Genomic DNA, 21,024 nt, shown 5'->3' with positions numbered 1-21,024 from the left:
TGAGGCAAACCTAGCAAATTACAAACAAAAAGGTGGGCTGTGTGGCTCAAGTGGTAGGTCACTCGCTAAGCATGTCAGAAGCCCTGAGTTCAATCCCTAGTACTGCCAAAAAAAATGGGGAGGGGGTAAGATTCCTTTATGGAACATCCTCTGCCATCCTACCTTTAAACATTTTGCTTGAAATTCTGAGATATCTAAATAGTAGGAAGAAAGATGGGAAGGGAAAGCCATTATTTGTAAACATGGTAACAATAGATAATTTGAGATTCAGTAAAAGAACCAAAATTAGATATTAGAACAGTTGGGTAGTCAGACATAGGATGATATAAAACCAAGAGATTTTCAAAGACCAGATTATACTCAATGCCAAAGCCCGGAGAAACTATGTTCACTCTCAACCCTATTAGTGTTAGTTAACATTGTTCTGTAATAGTAGAGTCAGTGCTGGGTGCCGGTGGCTCACGCTGTAATCCTAGTGAGTTAGGAGGCAGACAGTTCAAAGGACCCTGTCTCGAAACTATCTAACACAAAAAGGGCTGGTAGAGTGGCTCAATGTGTAGGCACCTAGGTTTAAGCCCCAGTACTGCAAAAAAAAAATCGAGATGAGACTAAAATAAAAGGTATAAAAACTGCAAGAGGTGAATATTATTTACATATGATGATACCATGTATAGAACACCCCAAAGAATCAACTGAACTGCTCTTACAAATACACTGCAATAAAGTAGGCTGGCTAGATACAAAACACTTAAAAACTAAAACATTTGATGAGCTTAATGAAATGCAAGATCTAGGTAAAGAAAATATTTTAATATTGCTGAGGAACATCAATGAAGATTTAAATAAATGGAAGAAACATACTCTATACTTGTCCTGAGAATATAGCTCAGTAGTGGGGTGCTTACCTAGCATGTGTAAAGGCCCTGAGTTCAATCCCCAGCACCATACTAAGTAATACTAAGCCGGCAGTGGCTCACACCTATAATCCTAGCTACTCAGGAGGCAGAGGTCAGGACTGCAGTTTGAAGCCAGCCCGGGTAAATAGTTCACGAGACCCTATCTTGAAAAACCCTTCACAAAAAAGGGCTAGTGGAGTGGCTCAAGGTGAAGACCCTGAGTTCAAACTGGAGTTTTTTGAGTACTGAAAAAAAAACAGTAATAATAAATTCTGTATTCTTATAGGAATACGCAATGTTCATAAGACATCAATCCTATATATATCAAAGTTATCAAGAAAATTTAAAGTATTCCCTCTCCTCACCTACCCTCAAAAGGGGATTTCTTGAGAACAGAAGTTGATTCTAAAATTTATTTGGAAAAATGGAAAATTAAGCAGGAAGATTTTTTTAAAAGAAAAGTAATGAAATATAGCACCTTCAGGTATTAAAACACTTTACAAAGTTGAATTAATCGTCACTTCTGGAGCATAAATAGATCAATGGAACAGAATTGAGAGTTAAGAAATTATCCCAAATTCACATAAGCATTTAATATGGGATAAAGGCTGGATTTCAAATAAGTAGGGGAAATGCATATTATTTAATAAATGATACTAGCACAATAGGGTGCCAGCAAGAAAAGCAAGGAAGAAATCAACTTTATGTCTTCATCAAATAAATCCCAGATGGATCAAAGTTTTCAGTAGAAATGTGAAACCATACAAGTAACAGAAATGACAGAGTAAAATTTCCAGGTTGGGCATTGTGGCTGAGTGGTGGAGTGTGTGCCTAGCATGCTCAAGATCCTGGGTTCAACCCACACACTGCATAAACGAGTAAATAAAATGCGAGAGAAGTTTGCTGGGCGGAGGGGTTGCTCCTTTGTTTTTCATTTTAAAGCAGAGAAAAATGTTCTTAAGCAAGGCATAAAACCTACAAGCCATTAGCAAAACTAAAATTCCAAAAATCTCTGCAGTGCAAAAATAATAATAAATAAATAAAAATGACAGGCAGTGATAAACAATGGTCTAATCTCTCAATACATAAATAGCCACAAGAATTCATCGAGAGAAGACCAATAAAGAGAAATAGGTAAGGAACATTAATAGACAATTCACAAGAAAAGAAATACAAATGTCTTTTTATTTATTCATTCATTCTTTCGTTCTTTCATTCATTCCTTCATTCATTTATTTTAGGCAGCGCTGAGGACTGAGCCCAAGGCCCCAGGCATACTAGGCAAGCATTCCACCTCTGAGCGACACTCCCATTCCCATGTTTTAAATACATGGAAAAAAAACTAAGGAAATTAAATTAACAAAACAGAAAGATACTATTTCATGTTGATAAAAACATAAAAGCTGATTCCACTTATTGCTATAAAGGCATGCAGCAATAGGCATATTCGGACATTTTTGACTGGAGGATAAGTTAAAGTAGTATTTTGAACAACAATCTATTAAAGCTTTCAATGTGCACAGTTTTTACCTCAGAAGTCCCCTTCTCTGAATTTATCTTTCAGCCACTCCTGTTGTCACGCTGCAGCATGTTATGCAAGCACAAAGAGGTTCTGCATCACTGATGTGATACAATCAAATCCGCAAAGAAATGCATTAAAATATGTAAAGCACAACTGGCAAACTGAAAAGCACTCAGATGCAGGCACACTCATTTATGGCACAATGCCTAGAAAATCATGCAAGAATATCCAACAAAGCATTAAAGCTCTTTTGAAAGAACTATAAAAAATATGTTTTTGTCTCCTGAAATTCATTGCTACTGTGTGATAGGTATATATTTAACATTTATGAATTCTAACCCAGTAAATTCCACTGGTAGAAATTCATTCTAAAACATGATCTAAAAATCTTGAAACATTTTATATCTGAAGATTTTTATAAAAGTATGATTTTATAATAGTAAGAACTACAGTAACACCCTCCATATAGGTCTGGCAGAGAGAGTGACTCAAGTGGTTGGTGCCTGCCTAGAAAGAATGGGGCCCTGAGTTCAAACCCCAGTACCACCAAAAAAACCAAAAAAAAGAACAACCTCCATGTAATCTAAATGTAAGTCAAGTCAACGATCGTAAACCCACAACATATAGTGCTTTGCAACCATCAAAATATTTAGGGGAAAAAAATACCCAAACCATGGGCAAATACAGTGTTCATTTGCAAAAAGATAAGAATATGCAATATGGTCAATTACTTAAAGATTGCCCTTCATTTACATCGTGCTTCATGTTTCATTGGGGGAAAAAGTCATTATCTGTATGTACCTTGCAAATGATAGACTTCCTAATCAAGAAACCCATAAGTCTCAGCTTCAAGAACATTCAAAACACCAGGAGAAAGCTCAGCATGGATCACATGAGATCATAGATAATCTAAGAACGTATGTAAACCGGTGAGTTCAACCTTCTACTGGGATTAAATGTTTTTTCCCTTAATTAGTAGCCATACTAAGTAAACTGAAATCTCCTTGTCATGTCCTCTCTGCTAGCTCTATAAAGGAAAAGATATAAATATACATCCAAAGGTTAAGCAAGAAGAGGGAGGCTGAAGGAAGCAGCCATAATAATTCACCAGTGATTCCTGATTCCTGATTAAGGCAGCAGGCTCTAATGCCACAAACATTTTTGAAACAAATTTCCAATTGTCCTAGATGTTTTAATGCTGTATCTCAGTTCAGAAAAGTTCCATGTTGGTTATTTCCACGAAGAGTTTCCACAGACGTTATCTTTAATGCTAATAAACAGCATGCCGATAATAGAGACACAAACAGGTGTTTTAACCCATTTCACTTAAGAGTGTGTGTGTGTGTGTGTGTGTGTGTGTGTGTGTGTGTGTGTGTGTTTGCAGATCGAACTCAGGACCTCAAGCACACTAAGCAAGTGCTCTACAGCTGAGCTAAGGAGGTTTTAAACATAAAGCTTAATTACAGGGCCCTGGAGATTTGAAATAGCCCTACTTTTGAGATAAACAACCAAAGCATTTCTTAACCACTAGTAATAGGCAAAAAAAAAAAAAAAAAAAAGTGAATAAAAGCCTAGCCAAACCTGAAAAATGAAGCACAATGGCAGGTTGTTAAGACTCTCGCTATCTTGTCTCATTCTGCACCTGTCTCCATTTTCTCCACAACCAATTACTTGAAGAATGGAAGCAAAATATATAATTGCATTTTTCCCAAGTTAGGTTTTTTTCTAATTACATCTTTAAACCTTAAACTAGCACCTTGTGCCATCTTTGAGGTCTCAGCACCTAGCGGTAGCCAGCTCTGTGTCTGGCCTCTAGGCTCTTAATCAACCACTCAGTGAAATGGGTATAATCTAGTGAGCACACATTTGTTGGTGTTGAGAGATATCCATCATTAGTCTGCTTGGAGATATGGGTTCCCATTCTTTGATTAAGTTCCCTGAACTAGGGAACTGGAAATGCTGTTCTGAGTCCCTGCTTCTACTGGCAGAGGATGGGGGCTAAGAATCAGGGATTCTTCTCAGGCCCAATGACTTGTACTGAGAAAAGAGATCCTGACTTAACACTCTGCTAATAAAACTCTTTTTACAGACTGTAAACTCTCTGTGGCTGAACTTCCTACAAAACCTCAAGGGCTTTTAAGATGTCAAAGTACCAAATGAACAAACAAACATAAAGCCTGATTAAGACTGAAAAAATACAAAGGGGGTGGGACTGGCCTGGGAATACAGCTCAGTGAGAGTGGCTCTTTAGCGTAAGGCCCTAGTTACAGGAAGGAAGAAGGACGAGAGAGAGAAAGACACTTTGAGTAAATTAAAGACATGCAGTTCAAAACAAGTTGCCATTTCAACCTATCAAGCTGGCAAAGAGTAAATGGCAGGTAGCATACATTGTTGGAGAAGGAACATGGAATCCTGCTCTCTGTGACACACTGTTGGTGACAGTATTAATTAGGAAGAAATATCTGGAGGGCAAACTGGAAATATGAGCCAAATGCCTGCAAAAAGACATGACTTTTGATCAGGAATTTCTATTCATTTGGACGTAGTTAAGAAGTGTGCAAAGACTGATCCGTAAGAATAATCCAGAAGTATTGAAAGTATTGACTTTAATAGTGAAACACTGAAAGCAAAATCTAAATGTGCAACAATGGAGAAATGATTAATTTGGACATTCCCATTCAATGTAAAACTATGTGGCCATTAAAATATTTATTGCCATGGAAAGCAATATGTAAGAAATATCAATTTCAAAACTAAACTACTAGCTTGGCATGGTGGCAAATGCTCGGAAACACAGTTACTCCATAGACTGCGGCAGGAGGACCGAGAATTCAAGGCCAGTATCTTCTAGGAGCTACGTTGGGGGTGACTCTAGCCATGGTTTTGACCAGTCAAAAGAGAAAGTAGCCTCATGGTCACTTTGCATAACTGTACTCTTCAGGGAACTTGGAAATCTTGTTACTGAACAAGATTTCTAGTAAACAGTTGTTACAGGTCAATAGTTTAATCTGGGCTAGACAGTCCCAATAAATTCTTATGAAATGTGTCTCAAAATTACAGAGACTATACTCTTACTGAAAATAAAATCTGTTGTGTATATTGGGCAAAAAATTTTACAGCTAGTGACAAACTGTCCTTTCTGGTAAGTATCCCTGGATTGCTGTGTACTTTGCTGCATGTAATGAGGTCACATGTCTATTAGGGAGGTGGCAGGAGTTGAAGAAGTCATTCGTCCAGGATAGGTGAGCTTGTCTTTTTCTGTCAATAGCAGGGCCCAGGGATTCTGGAATGGTTTTTAAACATGGATACATTTCTGTTTTTGAGAGAGGATTAAGTATATAATTAGAAATACTTTTGAAAAACCAAGAAGAAAGATATGGGAAAATATGAAGACAGGACTCTTATAAGGAAGGAAGCCAGCTAAGTTTACTGAAAAGTTGTCTCAGCTCTTTGGGGGTTGGAGCTGCGACACTTATTTTCAGGTGCATATGCCCCAGGTACATATAAAGCCTTTTAAGTGTTATCAGAACACAGAGTTTTGAGAAAATCAAGTTTCAGATTTTTATCTTTTATGTAACTTTTCTCTAAAATTTTCTGAGAGTACATCTTACCCCAAGTCTTACTTACTATGATGCATTTGTGTAAGGAAGAAAACATTCAAGTGACAAGCAAAAGTATTATTTTAAACATTCATTTGGGGTAAAAATTCCCTTGCTAAGGAATAAAATCATCTCAAACCTTTAAAAAAAAAAAATTTAAGGCCAGGCTATGCAGGTTAGTGAGACCCTACCTCAAAATAAATAAACAAATAAATAAATAATAGTCCAGAACTAACTATCTCATCTCTGTGTAAGTAGTATATTTATATGTCCATGCCTAGAAAAGGTAGGAAAAATATTAATTTCAAAATGCTGACAGATTTAAGATCTCTGAGTGCTAGAAAACTGTTTTCAGATATTTTACAAGCAAGTATGAATTTAACAGGCCTTTTAAATAAACTTAAAAAGACTGAAATAAAGAAAAAAAATTTTAATGGTACTGGAGTTTGAACTTATGGCTCAGTGCTTGCTAGGAAGATGTTCTGCCACCTCCACCTGCCTTGTCCCCAGCCTGAGCCTTGTCCCCAGCCTAAGGAAAAAATTTTAGTGAGTTAAATCCATAAATGTTGATCTTAAACTTTCAACATTTGAAAGCAATGAAAGTACTCATACACAACGCAATATATTTGATATCAAAAAACATAAATCTCGGAAGATTTTTTTAAAACAGGACTTCAACTTTGAGGAAATGATAGCCAGAATTTAAACAAAAGGGTTAGGAATTTTTAGGCGTATATAAAGAGCAAGTTGTAAGGAGTGAGTGACAAGAAAAGCCCATCACTAACACATACGATGCATGGGTGCAGAAGCTGGAAGGTGCTCCTTGCTCTGGGCAGACACCAGAGGGAGGCACAGCCAGTTCTCAGTCCCAAAGTCCCCCGCAGTCAACTGCCTACCTCCAGAGCACAACACAACCCTGGGTAGTACCCAGGTAAGAGCATGATCTGTACTACAAAGGAAACAAATCTCTTCTACAAATCAAAGGAAATGTTTAATCTCATTAATCATTAAACTGTACATTAAAAAAAATACAAGAATTTTTTACCATTCAAATAGACAAAAAAAAAAACCCAAAATTGTTAAGACCATGCGAGAAATACAACCTCAAACACTGTTGAGAAAACTTAAGTTGTTGCCATCTTTCTAGAAGTCATTTTCAAATTATGTACCAAGGACCCAAACACACAGTATTCACCATAGCCAAGAAATATGAACAACTGATGAATAGATAAAGGAAAATGTGGTGTATATATACACAATGGAGTATTGTTCCACTAGAAAAAAAAAAAAAGAAATCCTGTCACTTGGAACAACATGGATGGAACTGGAGATCATTGTGTTAAACAGAGTAAGCAGACCCAGAAAGACAGGTACAGCAGGATCTCACTCACGTGCAATCTAAAAAAGTTGATCCATAGTTGAGAGTAGGATGGTGGTTACAGAGTCAGTGGACAATGGGGATGAGCGGGGAGGAGTCCACCTGATGGGCGCTAAGCTCAGTGGCACTGCACAGTATGGTGACCATAGATAATGATTATGGGCAGCACACTCCGAGAAGAAAAAAATGCTAGAAGAAAAAGCCAGAAGGGTTTTGAAAGTGTTCACCACAAAAAACTGATAAATGTTTGAGAAGATAAATATACTTAACCTGATTTAAATGTTACATAACGTATATATGAATCAAACAATACACTGCACACCACTACTACATAACTTTTATGGCTTTATCGGTTAAACTATAAAATTAAATCTTAGGGGGACAAAAAGAAATATAATATTGCCAGTTAAACTGTCATTACTATTAGAGAATAGTAATGATGACAAAAGCTCCAGTGATCATCATTGCCCTTTTGGGAACACTTCTAGAGTTTACCATTATATAAAGTAATTACTTTAAGTAAATATATGTTTATGTCTTTTGTCCTTATACTTTCAGAAATCTATTGTAAAATAATAACCAAATAATAAGATTTATTTATAAACAGGATGCTTGTAATAGAAACTCAAAAAAGCCTAAATATTAAAAATAGGAGCTAGTAGAATTCATCTTTAAATGCCATATAGAAGAATACTTAAGATTGGTAAAATGCCAGTTATATAGCATTAAGTAGAAAATTCAGAATAGCGTGAGTGATGTAAAAGTATCATTTACATACTTTTATAACTACATGAATATAATAAGGTGTATATATTAGAAATGGTAAAAAAATACATGAAGTATTAAGAGCACACTAGAATTATGAGAATTGAGTGACTTTTCTTTACTATACTTTTCTCTAGTCTCCGGTTTTCCCTCACAAGCCCATATTTTGGCAGTCAGAAAATAAGACTTCCCAAGAAATGCTTCTTTAAAAAGAAAATATGCAGCCGGCGCCAATGGCTCATACTTGTAATCCTAGCTACTCAGGAGACAGAGACCAGGAGGATTGCGGTTCAAAGCCACTCTGGGCAAATAGTCTATGAGACCCTATCTCCAAAAACTCAACACAGAAAAGGGCTGGTGGAGTGTGTCAAGGTGTAGACCCTGAGTTCAAGTCCAAGTACCAAAAGGGAGGAAGGGAGGGAGGGAGGGAGGGAAGAAGGAAGGAAGAAAGGAAGAAAGGAAGGAAGGAAGGAGGGAAGGAAAGGAAAGAAAGAAAGAAAATATGCAAATGCAAAACTGTATCATAAAACAATTACAATTAAAGTAAGCCTGGGCAATAAACATTGTAAACCATGGGTAGGTCGTTCAGAAACACTTCAAAATAGTGACCTATAAAATAATCCATCTCATATGCCATATAATAAAAGTCTCAGAATAGGCAAGTACTCCACCACTTGAGCTAGGCTCCCAGCCCTAAAATATTTTCAACTTCTGCTATTCCCCCAGAATATTTGGTATGACACCACTACCAAATAAAGTTTGGATAGCCATGGGCGGTCTGAGCAGCATTCTGGGTTTTGTTCCCTGGCTACTGGTGGGTAAACTGCAATGAGAACACCTGGAACATGGAACTAAATGTGTCCTGGTACTTAACCACACAGTGTCATTGCTGAGGACGCATCAGGAAGGCAAACAAGCCTTAAGTGAAGACAGGGCGCGAACGGTACAACCGCTGTCCCAGTTCATTCTAACTTCGGGAAACTAGAAATGATAACTGAATTGGGTCCCAAATTTTGCAGGTGAACACGATAACAAGACATAGTACAAAGCAGTCTTCACAGGGTGCTTAACTACAATTTATGACCAACGCATTATAAAAAAGACATAGCCTTTTCCTCAACTCATAAGGATATGTTCTTCTACTCTTAACATGCAAAGACAAGGATTTTTCAAAAGCATAAATCCTGGTATTTGGGAGCTGATGAATCTGTGCAAAGAAGGGGAGAAGGCAGGTGGGGGAGGGGGTCAATTGCATGCCTCACTTTTAAACACACTAGTTCCTGGTTCACAAACTCTGTTAATTTCTACAGCCAAAGATTGCTTTTGTTTTGTTCACATTTACAAAAGTTCACTTCCCCTTTTGTTAAGCCTTTTTCCCCGTTCCTGGCATAATTTTGGCAGTACCTGTGACTCTGCAAGGCCAGTTTCTCCAGCAAGTTCACATCATGTACTTTTTGTTCTCTGCTGTGGATGCTCCTTGGAAAGGCTGATAAGCAAATAAGTTCATGTTTGTGACAAAGTTTCCTTAAAGGCCCTGGCGGCGAATCCAACAACGCAATCACCTCATGCAGCTCAGCTAGCAGATTCGTCTGGCATGACCTATGTACTGGCTTATAGAAACTGTTGGATGAATCATCAACTCATCCCTCCCAAGTAAAGTAAGTCTGCATTATGGAAAAAACAGCTATTTAAAAAAAAAAAATCACCGGTCAGGTATGGCGGCTCACACCTGTAATCGTAGCTACTCAGAAAATGGAGATAGGAAGGATCATGGCTCAAGGCCAGCCTAGGCAATAAGTTCGCTAGACCCCATCTAAACAGTTGGCCAGGTGTGGTGGTGTGCGTCTGTCATCCCAGCTACATGGAAAAGCGCAAATAGAAGGATTATAGTCCAGGCTGGCATAAAGTGAGAACCTATGTCAAAAATAGCCCAGACAAAAAGGGCTGGAGTTGTGGCTCCAGAGGTGGAAGGGCCCTGAATTCAACCCCCAGTACTGCCAAAAACAAACAAAAAAACCCCAAAACTCAAACTTGCCTACTGCTTTTCATTTTTAAAGAAAATAATGTTCCAGGCTTTTCCCATTCCTCAAAAACTTAAATATAAGTGGAGCCAGTACGACGTCTCTCTCAAGAACATTCAGGTATCGTCTGAGACAGTATAGAAAGCTACCTTGCCTGCAGAGAACTTCCTTCAAGGGAAGTAACATAGGGGCACTCAGCCCACTGAGTGAACTTCACTGGCTTTCTCTTATTCTCAGTCATTGCAGCCTTGAACTAATTATACAACGGTTGGAGACTCCTCCTATTTGTACTAGTTTGAAAAATAATGGAATTTAATCGTTGGATTCATACACAAATCCAAGACAGGGGTGTTGAGACACAAGCCCAAGCATTTCCAGGCTCGTGAGGAGGTTCTAGTCCACGCTAGAGGAGTTCAGTGTGTCCTGGATGGGAAGACAGCCTGGCACGGTGGATCAGAAAAGGGAGAGGCAGGACTTCTGCTGGATCAGGTCAACTCCATCTGGAACAAGCAAGCAGGCAGGCTTTTTTCATTTTATATAGGGCATGTGTGTGCTATTTTTAATTGTCTCCATAACAGAATGACTATTTGTATAAATAACTTTAAAAGTTTCTCCTTAATTACAAAAGCAGAGCAAGCTCACTTCAGTAAACTAGGAAAACACAGAGAAGTACAAGGAAGACACAGAAGTACCTCCATTTTCTCCACACAGAGTGCAAACCACATGTAACTCCCTGTTTATATATTCTTCATTTTCTACGCCAATAAACTTTCTACGATGACATGTCATACGCATTTTCTCCTGTTGTGAAATCTTTTTTCCATATGTGGTTCATAACGCTTATGCACATGGTGTCTTATCATCTCACTGAACTGCGATTTGCTAAACCAACCCCCTGTAGCCAAGCATCTGGGGGTTTTCTGATTTTTCATTTTCAAAACGAATACTGTAGCTGGGCATGGTGGTACATGCCTATAATTCCAAGAGAGTGACATAAGAAGCTCAAAGTTCAAGGCCAGCCTGGGCTACGAAGGAAGACTCTTGTCACAAAAAAATTTTAAAAAGCAAACAAACAAACAAAAAAACAGCTAAAGCTTCATTTATCCTTAATTATTTCCTTAGGATAAATCCCTAAAACACTAGAACTCGGTGGCAATTTTATTCAACTAGTTTTGTCAAACTACCTTTCAGAAAGCTTGAATGTAATTTATAATTCTTCAGTATTGGTATTTTACCCAAACCCAGCTCTGTTAGTCTTGGTCACTTTGACAGAGCAGTTTGGATCATTCCTATTTACATCATTACCCCACATTTCTTGGATTATTAGCAATCCAAATGTTACCTCCTATGTTCATTAACCACTTGTATAGCTTGTGTGAATTATCCACTTGTGCTCTTTGACCATATTTCTATTGCGACATTTGTCCTTTATTTAAAATATATTCAAAATACAGGAGACATATACACATTTTAAAAACATACACCAAGACTCCAAAGCAGTCAAGAAAAAAAAACGTTTTTTCTGCTTTGCAGAGGGAGCATTAATGTCTTGTGAACTAATCAAAATTCCTCCAACACAAGAAACTTCCAGGGGCGACTATCCAGAGAAAACAGCTTCAGAGACAAATTCTACAGCATAACAGGATACCAGAAGAGATTTTATTCCTGAACTAAATTAAATGAATGGTGGTTGTATGGCCTTAAGTGAAAAAATTTAGCATTCTGGGAAATTGCAGTTGCTAATCTTACTCTTGGACTATTTATTACCTTTTTTGAACACCTACTGAACTATGAGCTTGGCGGTATTTTCTGACAATGGGTGTCCCTGAATTGTTTTATTAAAGCAAGAAGTAGAGAAAAGGAGAGACAGAGGAAGAAAAACTGCAGGAGCAGTTAGAGAAGGAAGAAGGGGCAGGAGAACGAGGAGGAAAAGGAGGAGGGAAAGGTTAAGGAGGAGGAGGAGAAAGGAGAGGTAGGAAGTGAAGAAGAGAGGAGGAAAAGAGGAGGAGGAGAAAGGAGGAAGGAGACGATGGAGGACATCTCTTCTACCTTTTGGCTTATTAAATTTTATTCATTGTTTCCACTCATTCTGATATTGTCTCACTCTTGTTCTGTTAGCCAGCCTAGAGTAAGTCACTTCCTGGGCGCTTTCTGGGAAGTTCTCTAAGACCCTCTCAGCCCTGATTTCCTTGTACCATTTATCTACCAGCCCAGAGAGCTGTGTGGGACTCCTCCAGCTAAACCACTGATTTCACTACCTTCCTGCCATTCTGAAATCCTCCTTCCTGCAGAGTCAGACCACTTTTGATACTGGAAAGTGGAGGAGGGTTCTTGCACAGAAGCTAGGCCCATGATGCCTGATACTCTCCCGCTTGCCAGCTTCCTTCAGACCCCTCTGGAGGGAGGAGACTCAGAATGTTGGAGAAAGCGTTTATCCTCAGAGATCATTTAGTTCAACTCCATTTTGTGATGAAAAACAATGAAAGGAGAATTATTTATTTAATGTTAATTATCTCATTGGCAAAAGGTGCAAAAGTGACTTTGTTCCAAAGCAACTTCGTTCCTCCCTTCTTTGAAAAATTAGATTCAAGAAGCAGAGAAAAAAGTTTATTTTAGGGAGCTCACTGAACTGAGAACTGAAACAATGCTATGGAGCGGTGTAGGAAGAAAAGCTCACTTTAACTCATGATAACTAACACAGTCAAAATCGTAAGCACATAGTCACATCCACGTTTTAAGAAGTAAACAGGCAATGCCTTCCCTGCTCCCACTCTCTCTCGAACAAAGGAAGCATGTTACCCAAAACTTCAGATTCATTATTTCTACTTACAATCATACCCACAAGCAGCCCAGAAGAAGGAACGTAAGACATTTTGCTTTTTTTGCTTTTGAAGCTGTTAGCTCTAAATCCTTAACTTGTACCCCAACATTAAAATCTTCAAGTTAAAATCAATCCCAATTCCCCAGGAAGCCAAATAGCTACATGTCATGTCATCCTGACCCCTAGCTCTGCAGACCTGAGGGGCCACTGGGCTCTACAGGCCTGCTGAGCAAATATATGCCCCTCCACAGTAGCTAAAGCAGCCTCTTCCTGCTTGAGCTAGTCTTTTTTCTTACTCCCTTTCTCCCTTCCTCTTCCTTATACTTCAACTTTACCCCCTCTTCAAAAACTGTGATCCAAGGCTGGGGGTGTAGCTCAGTGGTAGGGCACTTTCATAGCATATGTGGGAAGCCCTAGGTTCCATTTCCAGCACAGCAAAAAACCAATAATACAAAAACACCTCAATCCAAATTTATGAGCCTTTAAAAGAGACGTGACTCTGGCCCCTCAGGGGTTAGTTATAGTTGAACGTTCAGAGTTCAGGTGAAAAGCAAGGACCAAAATAGAAGCAGCAAGCAAGTGAAACTTTCCTTTTCTGCTCAAGAGGGCATCTGCATTCACACTTGCAAAGGAAGCATTTCCTTGGGAGTGCAAGTGAAATCAGATCGCTTCAAATGTGCGCCCCACAAAGTTCATTGCCACGTTCATTACAAAGTAAAATAAGGCATTTCATCCACCACAGGCAATGACTGCTCTCTGTTGAATGCCTATTCAAATGCACTGGCAATCTCCACAAGCCTGCCTTATTTTCATAATAATATATGTTGAAATCCCCTGAAATGTACCAGCTTTTCTAGTACTTTCCATAAGATTCTAAAGATGTGGATTTGCTTGGTATTGTATGAGGCAATTCAGAATGTGCTGTTTTTATAAATAATATTACTATTACAAAACACAGCAAAGTAAAATATTTCTAGTTCTCTTCCCAAGATGGTTGGAAGAGGGGAGGGTAAAGATCCTTGCTTCAATCTTACCTAACCCATTCCAGGCTGTTTATCACTTACTATCAAGAAACACAGCAGGACTGAGAGGCATTTCTGCCTAGCGTGTGCAAATAAAGCTTTATGTTTCCCTAGCACCGCAAAAAGAAAAAGAAACTTAAAATACATAAAATGATAATAGAAAAGTAAATAAAGCTAATCCAAGGAGCCTGGACTCCTGGACTTATCTAAAAGATGGAAGGATGCAGGCTGGAAGACGTACCGCTCATTAGAATTTTGGAGGCCTAACTTTGAAGGTCAATGAAGATGGCCTGGGACTCCCAGCTTTGAGTTGTGGAACTAACAATCCGCTAGTCCCTGTGGGCCAGAGCAAAAATTCCTATTCCGCCTGTCTCTGCTCGCTAAGGAATTTTTCCTGGACAGGTTTGCCAAGGTTTGCCGTGGCTCCTAGGCTGCTGGTGGTCCTTGGATTCTGCCTGGGAAGGCGGTGAGTGCCAGCATCCCTAACGTGAAGATCATGAACGAAGACCCCAGTTAAGGTAGGGGAAGCATTTTCTTATACTAAAAACACTTCACAATTTTCCAAGGTTAAACTTAGCTGACTTAAATTAGATAGCGTGACATTTTCTGCTGCCATCGTGTGACCCCTGGGCCTAGGTGACAAGGATGGGCTGCTGAGGCTGTGAAATACTAAAAGAATGCAGCAAACTTCACAAATCAAAGCACCACCTAAACTCAGATTCACATTTATCTCTACGCATAGAATTGTGCATGTGTCAATCCTCACCAAGTAATACAGGAAGAAAAAATCAGCAAAGGGACCTCAGGAAGACACATCACAAGACAAGGGAAGAAAGGACGGAGGAAGGGAGGAAATACATGTTGGTTCAGACTAGGGAAGAAAGTGGGAAAAATACTGATTAAACAAATCATTCGTTTTTTTTAAACAGAAATGTATGCCTAGTCAGACCGAAATCACAGAGGAACTGAAGCAGTTGCCTGAATTATCTAAGAATTTTTAAAAAGTAAATTTAACAACTCAGCATCAAAAAACATCTTATTTAAGCTACCTATAGATTTCAAATATGCACATTTTATTGAGTTATTGGGTGTTATTCTTATTTAAATGTTTCAAATCATTTCACCAGGAACCAAAGTCGCAGTGGAGCTCTTTCCCTTTGACTATAGGTTAGGAAAGACTCTAAATTCAATGAAATGACAGTCCCTGGAAAAACAGGTGCTACTCTCAGGTTACAGTGTAAGATTGGAGAGGGACAGATTGGCTTCTAACTCCAACCCAGTTCCCAGGTACCTGGGATTCAGCCAGAAACCCAAGCATGGATGACATCACTTCAATTTGGGTCTTTAACAGCTCTGTAAACATGTGATCTGTCAAAAGGGCCCCTTTCTTCCATAAGGGACAATTTAGCAAAACAATAAGAGCAAACAACATTGGGAGGAGGCCAAGAAATTCTTGAATCCAATTTAAAATTATTGCCGTGCCAGTGGCACTGTGGCTCACCCCTGTAATCCTAGCTACTCAGGAGACAGAGATGACAAGGAATAAGGTTCGAAGCCAGCCAGGGTAAATAGTTCTTGAGACTCTATCTCAAAAAACCCATCACAAAAAAGGACTGGCTCAAGGTGTAGGCCCTGAGTTCAAACCCCATTGCTGCAAAAAAAAAAAAAAAAAATTATTTCTAAAGTTTCTCAACCAGCATTAGCACAAGGTAAAGAAAAATCCTACAGATTTCATTCACTTTCACACTGGTTATGCACCTGAAATGTTGCACAGAAATTACATTTATTATGTAAAGAATGTTAAAGCAGTATTTCTGTAATTAACCCAATCATAAAGTGTACCTGGAACATGGCTTAAATGCAGATTCCCTGGACCTTCTGCTGAACTGTTTGATTCAACACTGAGGGAATCTTTGCCAGTGTATCAATTGTTTCAGGTGACAGATTTGGGAAGCAATGACTGAAAGTGTTCCCATGTAGATTCCTGTTATTAAGCACACATGTAATTATCTTCAATGTTTTTAGACCAAAATTTGATGTCATTGTCTAGCATTTTCTTATCTTTTAGGTAGGATAACTGCCCACATATCAGTTTACTTCACTGAAGATGAGACACTAGCCAAAGAATACCATTTGCAGTGTCTCTCTGCCAGGCACATTGGACAAGTCCAGGTTTTCTGATAGAGGCAGTTTGTAGAAACTAAAGGAGGGCAAGATGAAGGAAAGAAAGGTAAGCTTCATTTTATACAAGGCTAACATTAACGGATCTGAGCTAGTTGCAGAAGGGTGGTAGGTTAAATTAAGAGTTTTGGAAAAGTGAGAATATTGGAGCAAATACCAACTGTATGTTGTTCTTCTTCTTTGGTTCTAACTCCCAAGAGTATTCCAGTATAAGAATCATGCAAGATTTAAGCCACTGTAGGGAACAGAACACTGGGCCCTAAATATTAAAACAGCAATGCTTAGAGAAGAAGTCAGGGCTTATGGTATTAGCTGGCTCTTTACTTACTCACTGGGTCTTACTGCTTCTTGACTGCCAGAACCTTTTTTGAGCATAACTTTGTCTGTTTTTAAGTAGGCAAACAACTAGACTAATAGGGAACAGATTATGTTGACTTATTTGACCGTGCCATTATCTCCCCATTCACCCATGATGGCTTCCTTTCTGGTGCTATTACATGCTAAGCATGCTCACCCCAGGGCCTTTGCACTTGATCTTCCATCTGCCTCTAACACTCTTACCCATCTTGATCCCTGACTTTCTTCAGATCCTAATTCACAGGCCATCAGAGAGGCTATCCCTGGCCACTATACATAAAAATAGCTCCTCCTCACTCTCATTCCCTCTTGCCTGCTTTCCCTTCCTGCATAGCATCTATTATTATATATTTATGCCTCAGTTGGCGTACTGTCTGTTGTGCTTCATATACACTAGCGTGACAGCACCCCGGGGTTAGGACTGTGTTCTATTCACCAGTGATTCTCAATGCTGACATCAATGCCAGAATATTGGCATTTGAGACACATCTGAGGGAAATGAATGAATACTTGTACTAGTTTGGAGGCGATGTGATGGATTATCGGCATTTGTGATCTTAAAAGTCATTTTATATGGAAACAAATGTATATATATAAATCTAAACAACAGAAAATTGAAATAAATGTATGTATTTAGTCATCCCACCACCTGAAAAGGTTATTCACATGAGATACCTACAACTTCGGGTGTTTTCTGAATAAGGGCAGAACTCCTTAAGATAAAACACACAAAATGACTATACTTGTCCTAGGCAAAAAGTGAGGTGGATAGGGAGAAGCAGATGTTTATTGAGCTGTATCGTATTTTTAAAAACTGTTTTGCAACTATTATATTTTTGTAACTTGTAGGCACTTACCAGATACTGTCTTAATTAAAATGATGTCTACTTATGGCTTACCTTTAGTACAGTGTAACCCCCCCCTAAAGATATGGCCCATCTTATATATTTTTTCCACCCTAATGCCCGAGTATGTCCCAAATAGTATATAATCAGAGCGTATACTTACCAGATGAAAATATCTGTATCAAATCAATATTACGTACACGTATGTGTGCATGTAGCCTCTAAATATATTTTATAATTTTGGCAGTAAAATAAGAGTTTCTTAATCTAGCATTGCTTTGCTTATTGACAAAGATCATAAATCTTCATAAAATTAAAGATGAGTAGAGCATTTTGAAATATGTGTAAAGACAAAATGTCCTAAAAGTCTTGCTTTAATGAGTCACAGAACATAAAAAGCAGAGTGCTTCCACCTGAAACATCCGCCATAAAATAGTCCAGACTTGCTAACTAGAAAAACCCATGTCTTACTGGAATGGAGGAATTTAATCCATAAATGTGTACTTTTTTAGATGAGTTCCAGAAAAGCCAGGTAGAACTCCTCGGTCCAACTTACCAAGAAGCCAACTGAAGCTCAGGCTTCAGATCCCCTCACTTGCTCAGGCCAGAAAGCCTTAGCACGGTGCTCAGGCGCTCTTTCACTAGGAGTCCCCACCCCCCAAATCCACACAATTGCATAAGCTGCAGGCCCATAAAACCTCGAGCCATCCCTGCCGAGCCTCCATTAGAATATAACATGAAGAAAACTAGACTAGAATTCACCAAAATGATCCAAAAGTCAAGTATTTCTTCAGACATTTCTCAACTGTCCAAGCAGAGAAAACAAACCGAGGTCCGATTATGGGTCTCTTTGCAGTATTGTTACTATTTTTTTTTCCCCCTCTGGATACAAAATGAAGTCTTGGCAACCATGACTAGATAAAAGCTACTTTCATTAAATGTTAGGACAGTACACGTAATCCCAGATAGTCATTACCCATAAAAACTAGGCAAAGCATAGTAGTCAAACCAGATTGCTAGTGCTCAGTGTTTATTTTCAATAGTAAATAAATTATCCTTTTAGTGCTAAGTGTAACTTAGTTAAAATAAGTACCTATCCATTTTCATTCTGAATTCGTTTGAGTCATGTTGTACCACAAAGTAAATGTTAATTGTGTGACTAATTAAACTAGATTTGCAATCACTCTTGACACTAAAATCAAAACCAAAAAAGAAAACCAAATCCTACCACTTAAATTTTGGCTACTTCAGTTTTCAAAGTTGGGTAGTGACTAGAGAGACTCGGGTGCGAGTGATGGTTCTCCTACAATCATGCACTCCCATCGCGACGCCCACCTCTAACCCCTGGCCGTGTTTGTAACACTTCTTTTCCCCCTCCGTAATGGGGAGTACTCCGTTAATTCATTGGTGGCATTAATATCCGGTAGCATTTAAAGAATGACAGCGTGTGTCCTTAAGATCTTCTACCCTACCAGATGGACCTTCCCCTCCACCCCTGATCCGGTCTGCACTGCCTTGCCGCTCCGCCTTCCTCCCTCATGGTCCCTCAACCTGGGACTGGTCCCCTCCCGGCGCCCAGGCCTTGCCCAGGCCTTGCCCAGGCGGAGACACCCTCAGGAAGGTGTCCTTGGGATGGCCACACTGCCAGGTAAAGTTACCGGGGAAAGCAAAAAGGCGGCCTCTGCGCACTTCCAATAGGACGCAACCAGTTCCCAGCCGGGCACGCGCCCCAGCGGAGGGGGAAGGGAGAGTCGCCACCGAATCCCGAGAAGGGCCCGAGACCCACCTCCGGCTCCCTCCCGCTCCCGCCCTCGGCCCCACCTCTCCCGGCCAGCACAAAGCCGCGGCGAGGGCGGCGGCCAGGACCGCAGCGAGGCCGCCTGGACGCCACCGGACCAGGCCCGGCGACCGCGGCGCAGGCCGCGCAAGCCGCCGCTCGCTGGCGACGCTACAGTTCCCGTCCAGGGGAGGGAAGGACGCGACTCTAGAGTGGCCACCAACCCGGGGTCCCCGCCTTTCCATGGGGAGCCCCCGAGGAAGGCCCGGAGCGCCCCTCACGGTCCCTCCCGGCACGCCCGAGGTGGCGGCCTCCACCTCGCCTGGGCCGGGCCGACCCCGACCCCGAGGGGCGTGCGAGCGACGTCGGGCGCGGGCGCATGGCTCCTTTGGAGGTGTCGCTTTGCGCCCCGCCGAGGCACTAATTCGCGGCCTCCAATCAGTTCCCCCATTTCCGACAGGCGGTGGCCCTCGGCACCTGCGCACAGTGGCCAAACAATGCGGGGACCCGCGGAGAAGGGAGGCGGGAGCGGGGACACGTCGGAGGACCCCGCGACCCCGGCAGGCCAGGCGCCTGGCCTCGCTTGTCGCCGTCGGGGGCGCACACGCGGGCCTCACACACGCACACCCTCCGGCCCCAGTGCGGGAAGATGGCCGTTTCGGCTTCAGTATAAAAGCTCTTTGTTGCGCTCACACAAAAGCGGCCGGGACTCGCTTTTCCAACAGGCCCTTTGGACAAATCCAAGGAAGGCAGTTGAACTTCCAAATGGCCCTGAGAGTTTGAGGTGGTGGAGCTCCTCCAGGGGAGGGGGAACAACATGCCTCCCACCCCCCATCTACCCAAACCTTTGTCAGTCCCCAAATATTCGTCCGGTCCAGGGAGAGGGAGCTGAGATCATTCGTAAGGGAGGAAGGAAAAGAGCAAAACCTACTTTTACTATCAAGGCCCAAAGGGGATATTAAACATTCACGTTCTTGTAGGGTTTGTCCCCTTAATCAGGGTGGAAACATAAGCCGGAAAGATCTGGATCCACCAAAAAGAAAAAGAAAAAAATACCAACAATAGCAACTTAAAAAAAAAAAAAAAGCAAAAGCAAAAACAAAAACAAAACATAACAAACCAGTTGCCATCAGCCCAAAGTGGTAGCAGCAGCAGCCGGCGCGTGTGATCCACTTACTTGTCCGACTCTTGTGACATGTTTGATCCAATGAACTCGCTCCCCTTTTCCTTGGAGCCTCAGCCTCTGGTGAAACTGGACTTTCAAGTCTGTGCAGGTGAAGGTGTGTGAGAGCGCCCGAGATGGCAGAACAAGAGCTACAGGTAATTCTGCTTTTCCGTCCCCCCTCACCACTCTCGCTCGCTCGCCCGCTCGCGCCCTCACCTAGCCGGAAAGGTGGGATAAGGGGGGGAGGGACCCTCACATGGGGCCCGAGCTCGGAGGCGGCCGGGCGGCGCGGAGTCCTCCTGGATCGTGGCAATGGGCAGACACAGAGCAGACAGTGGCGGACTTGGGCGGCCACAGGTAACTTTCTCGCAAGGAGCTGAATTCTTTCACTAAAGGATACAAGCCCGAGGGACGAGCTGTGCCGTGATTGGCTGCGGAGCTCTCTCAGGTGAGCTGCCATTGGCAGAGGCGCGCTCAGGTAAGGCCCTTCTCCAAGTGCAGGTAACTCACTCCGAAGTTTACCCGAGTGGAGAGGTGGCACGCTTGCAGCCCTGCGGCAGCCTGTGGGACAGTGATCCGAGCAGACCTTTTCCTTCTTCCCCGAGGCCAGGGTGGTGAGGTGGAGGGGGACGGGAGGGAGAGAAGGAATAGAGGAAAAAAGCAACACCTGCAAAC

The 21,024-nt window shown here is 41.1% G+C and overlaps 1 protein-coding gene across 4 annotated transcripts in view; it reads right to left on the bottom strand.

The window, feature by feature from the left end:
- Nucleotides 1–20,748, bottom strand: part of Grhl2 (grainyhead like transcription factor 2) — a 150,848-nt gene extending 130,100 nt beyond the window's left edge. For 2 of the 4 annotated variants that reach the window (XM_020187361.2, XM_074068943.1), the window contains exon 1: nt 20,362–20,747. In XM_020187361.2, the coding sequence (XP_020042950.1) occupies nt 20,362–20,381 (20 nt within the window). In that variant the 5' untranslated portion in view covers nt 20,382–20,747. Of the gene's footprint in view, nt 1–9,564; nt 9,766–20,304 lie in introns of those variants that run through there. The other 2 variants (XM_074068945.1, XM_074068946.1) reach the window with 2 other exon arrangements.
- Nucleotides 20,749–21,024: the final 276 nt, after the last annotated feature.

This window comes from Castor canadensis, chromosome 3 (assembly GCF_047511655.1).
Source record: "Castor canadensis chromosome 3, mCasCan1.hap1v2, whole genome shotgun sequence".
Taxonomy (NCBI): domain Eukaryota; kingdom Metazoa; phylum Chordata; class Mammalia; order Rodentia; family Castoridae; genus Castor; species Castor canadensis.
The sequence above is the reverse complement of the archived record's forward strand: the minus strand, read 5'-3'. Positions and strand labels throughout refer to the sequence as shown.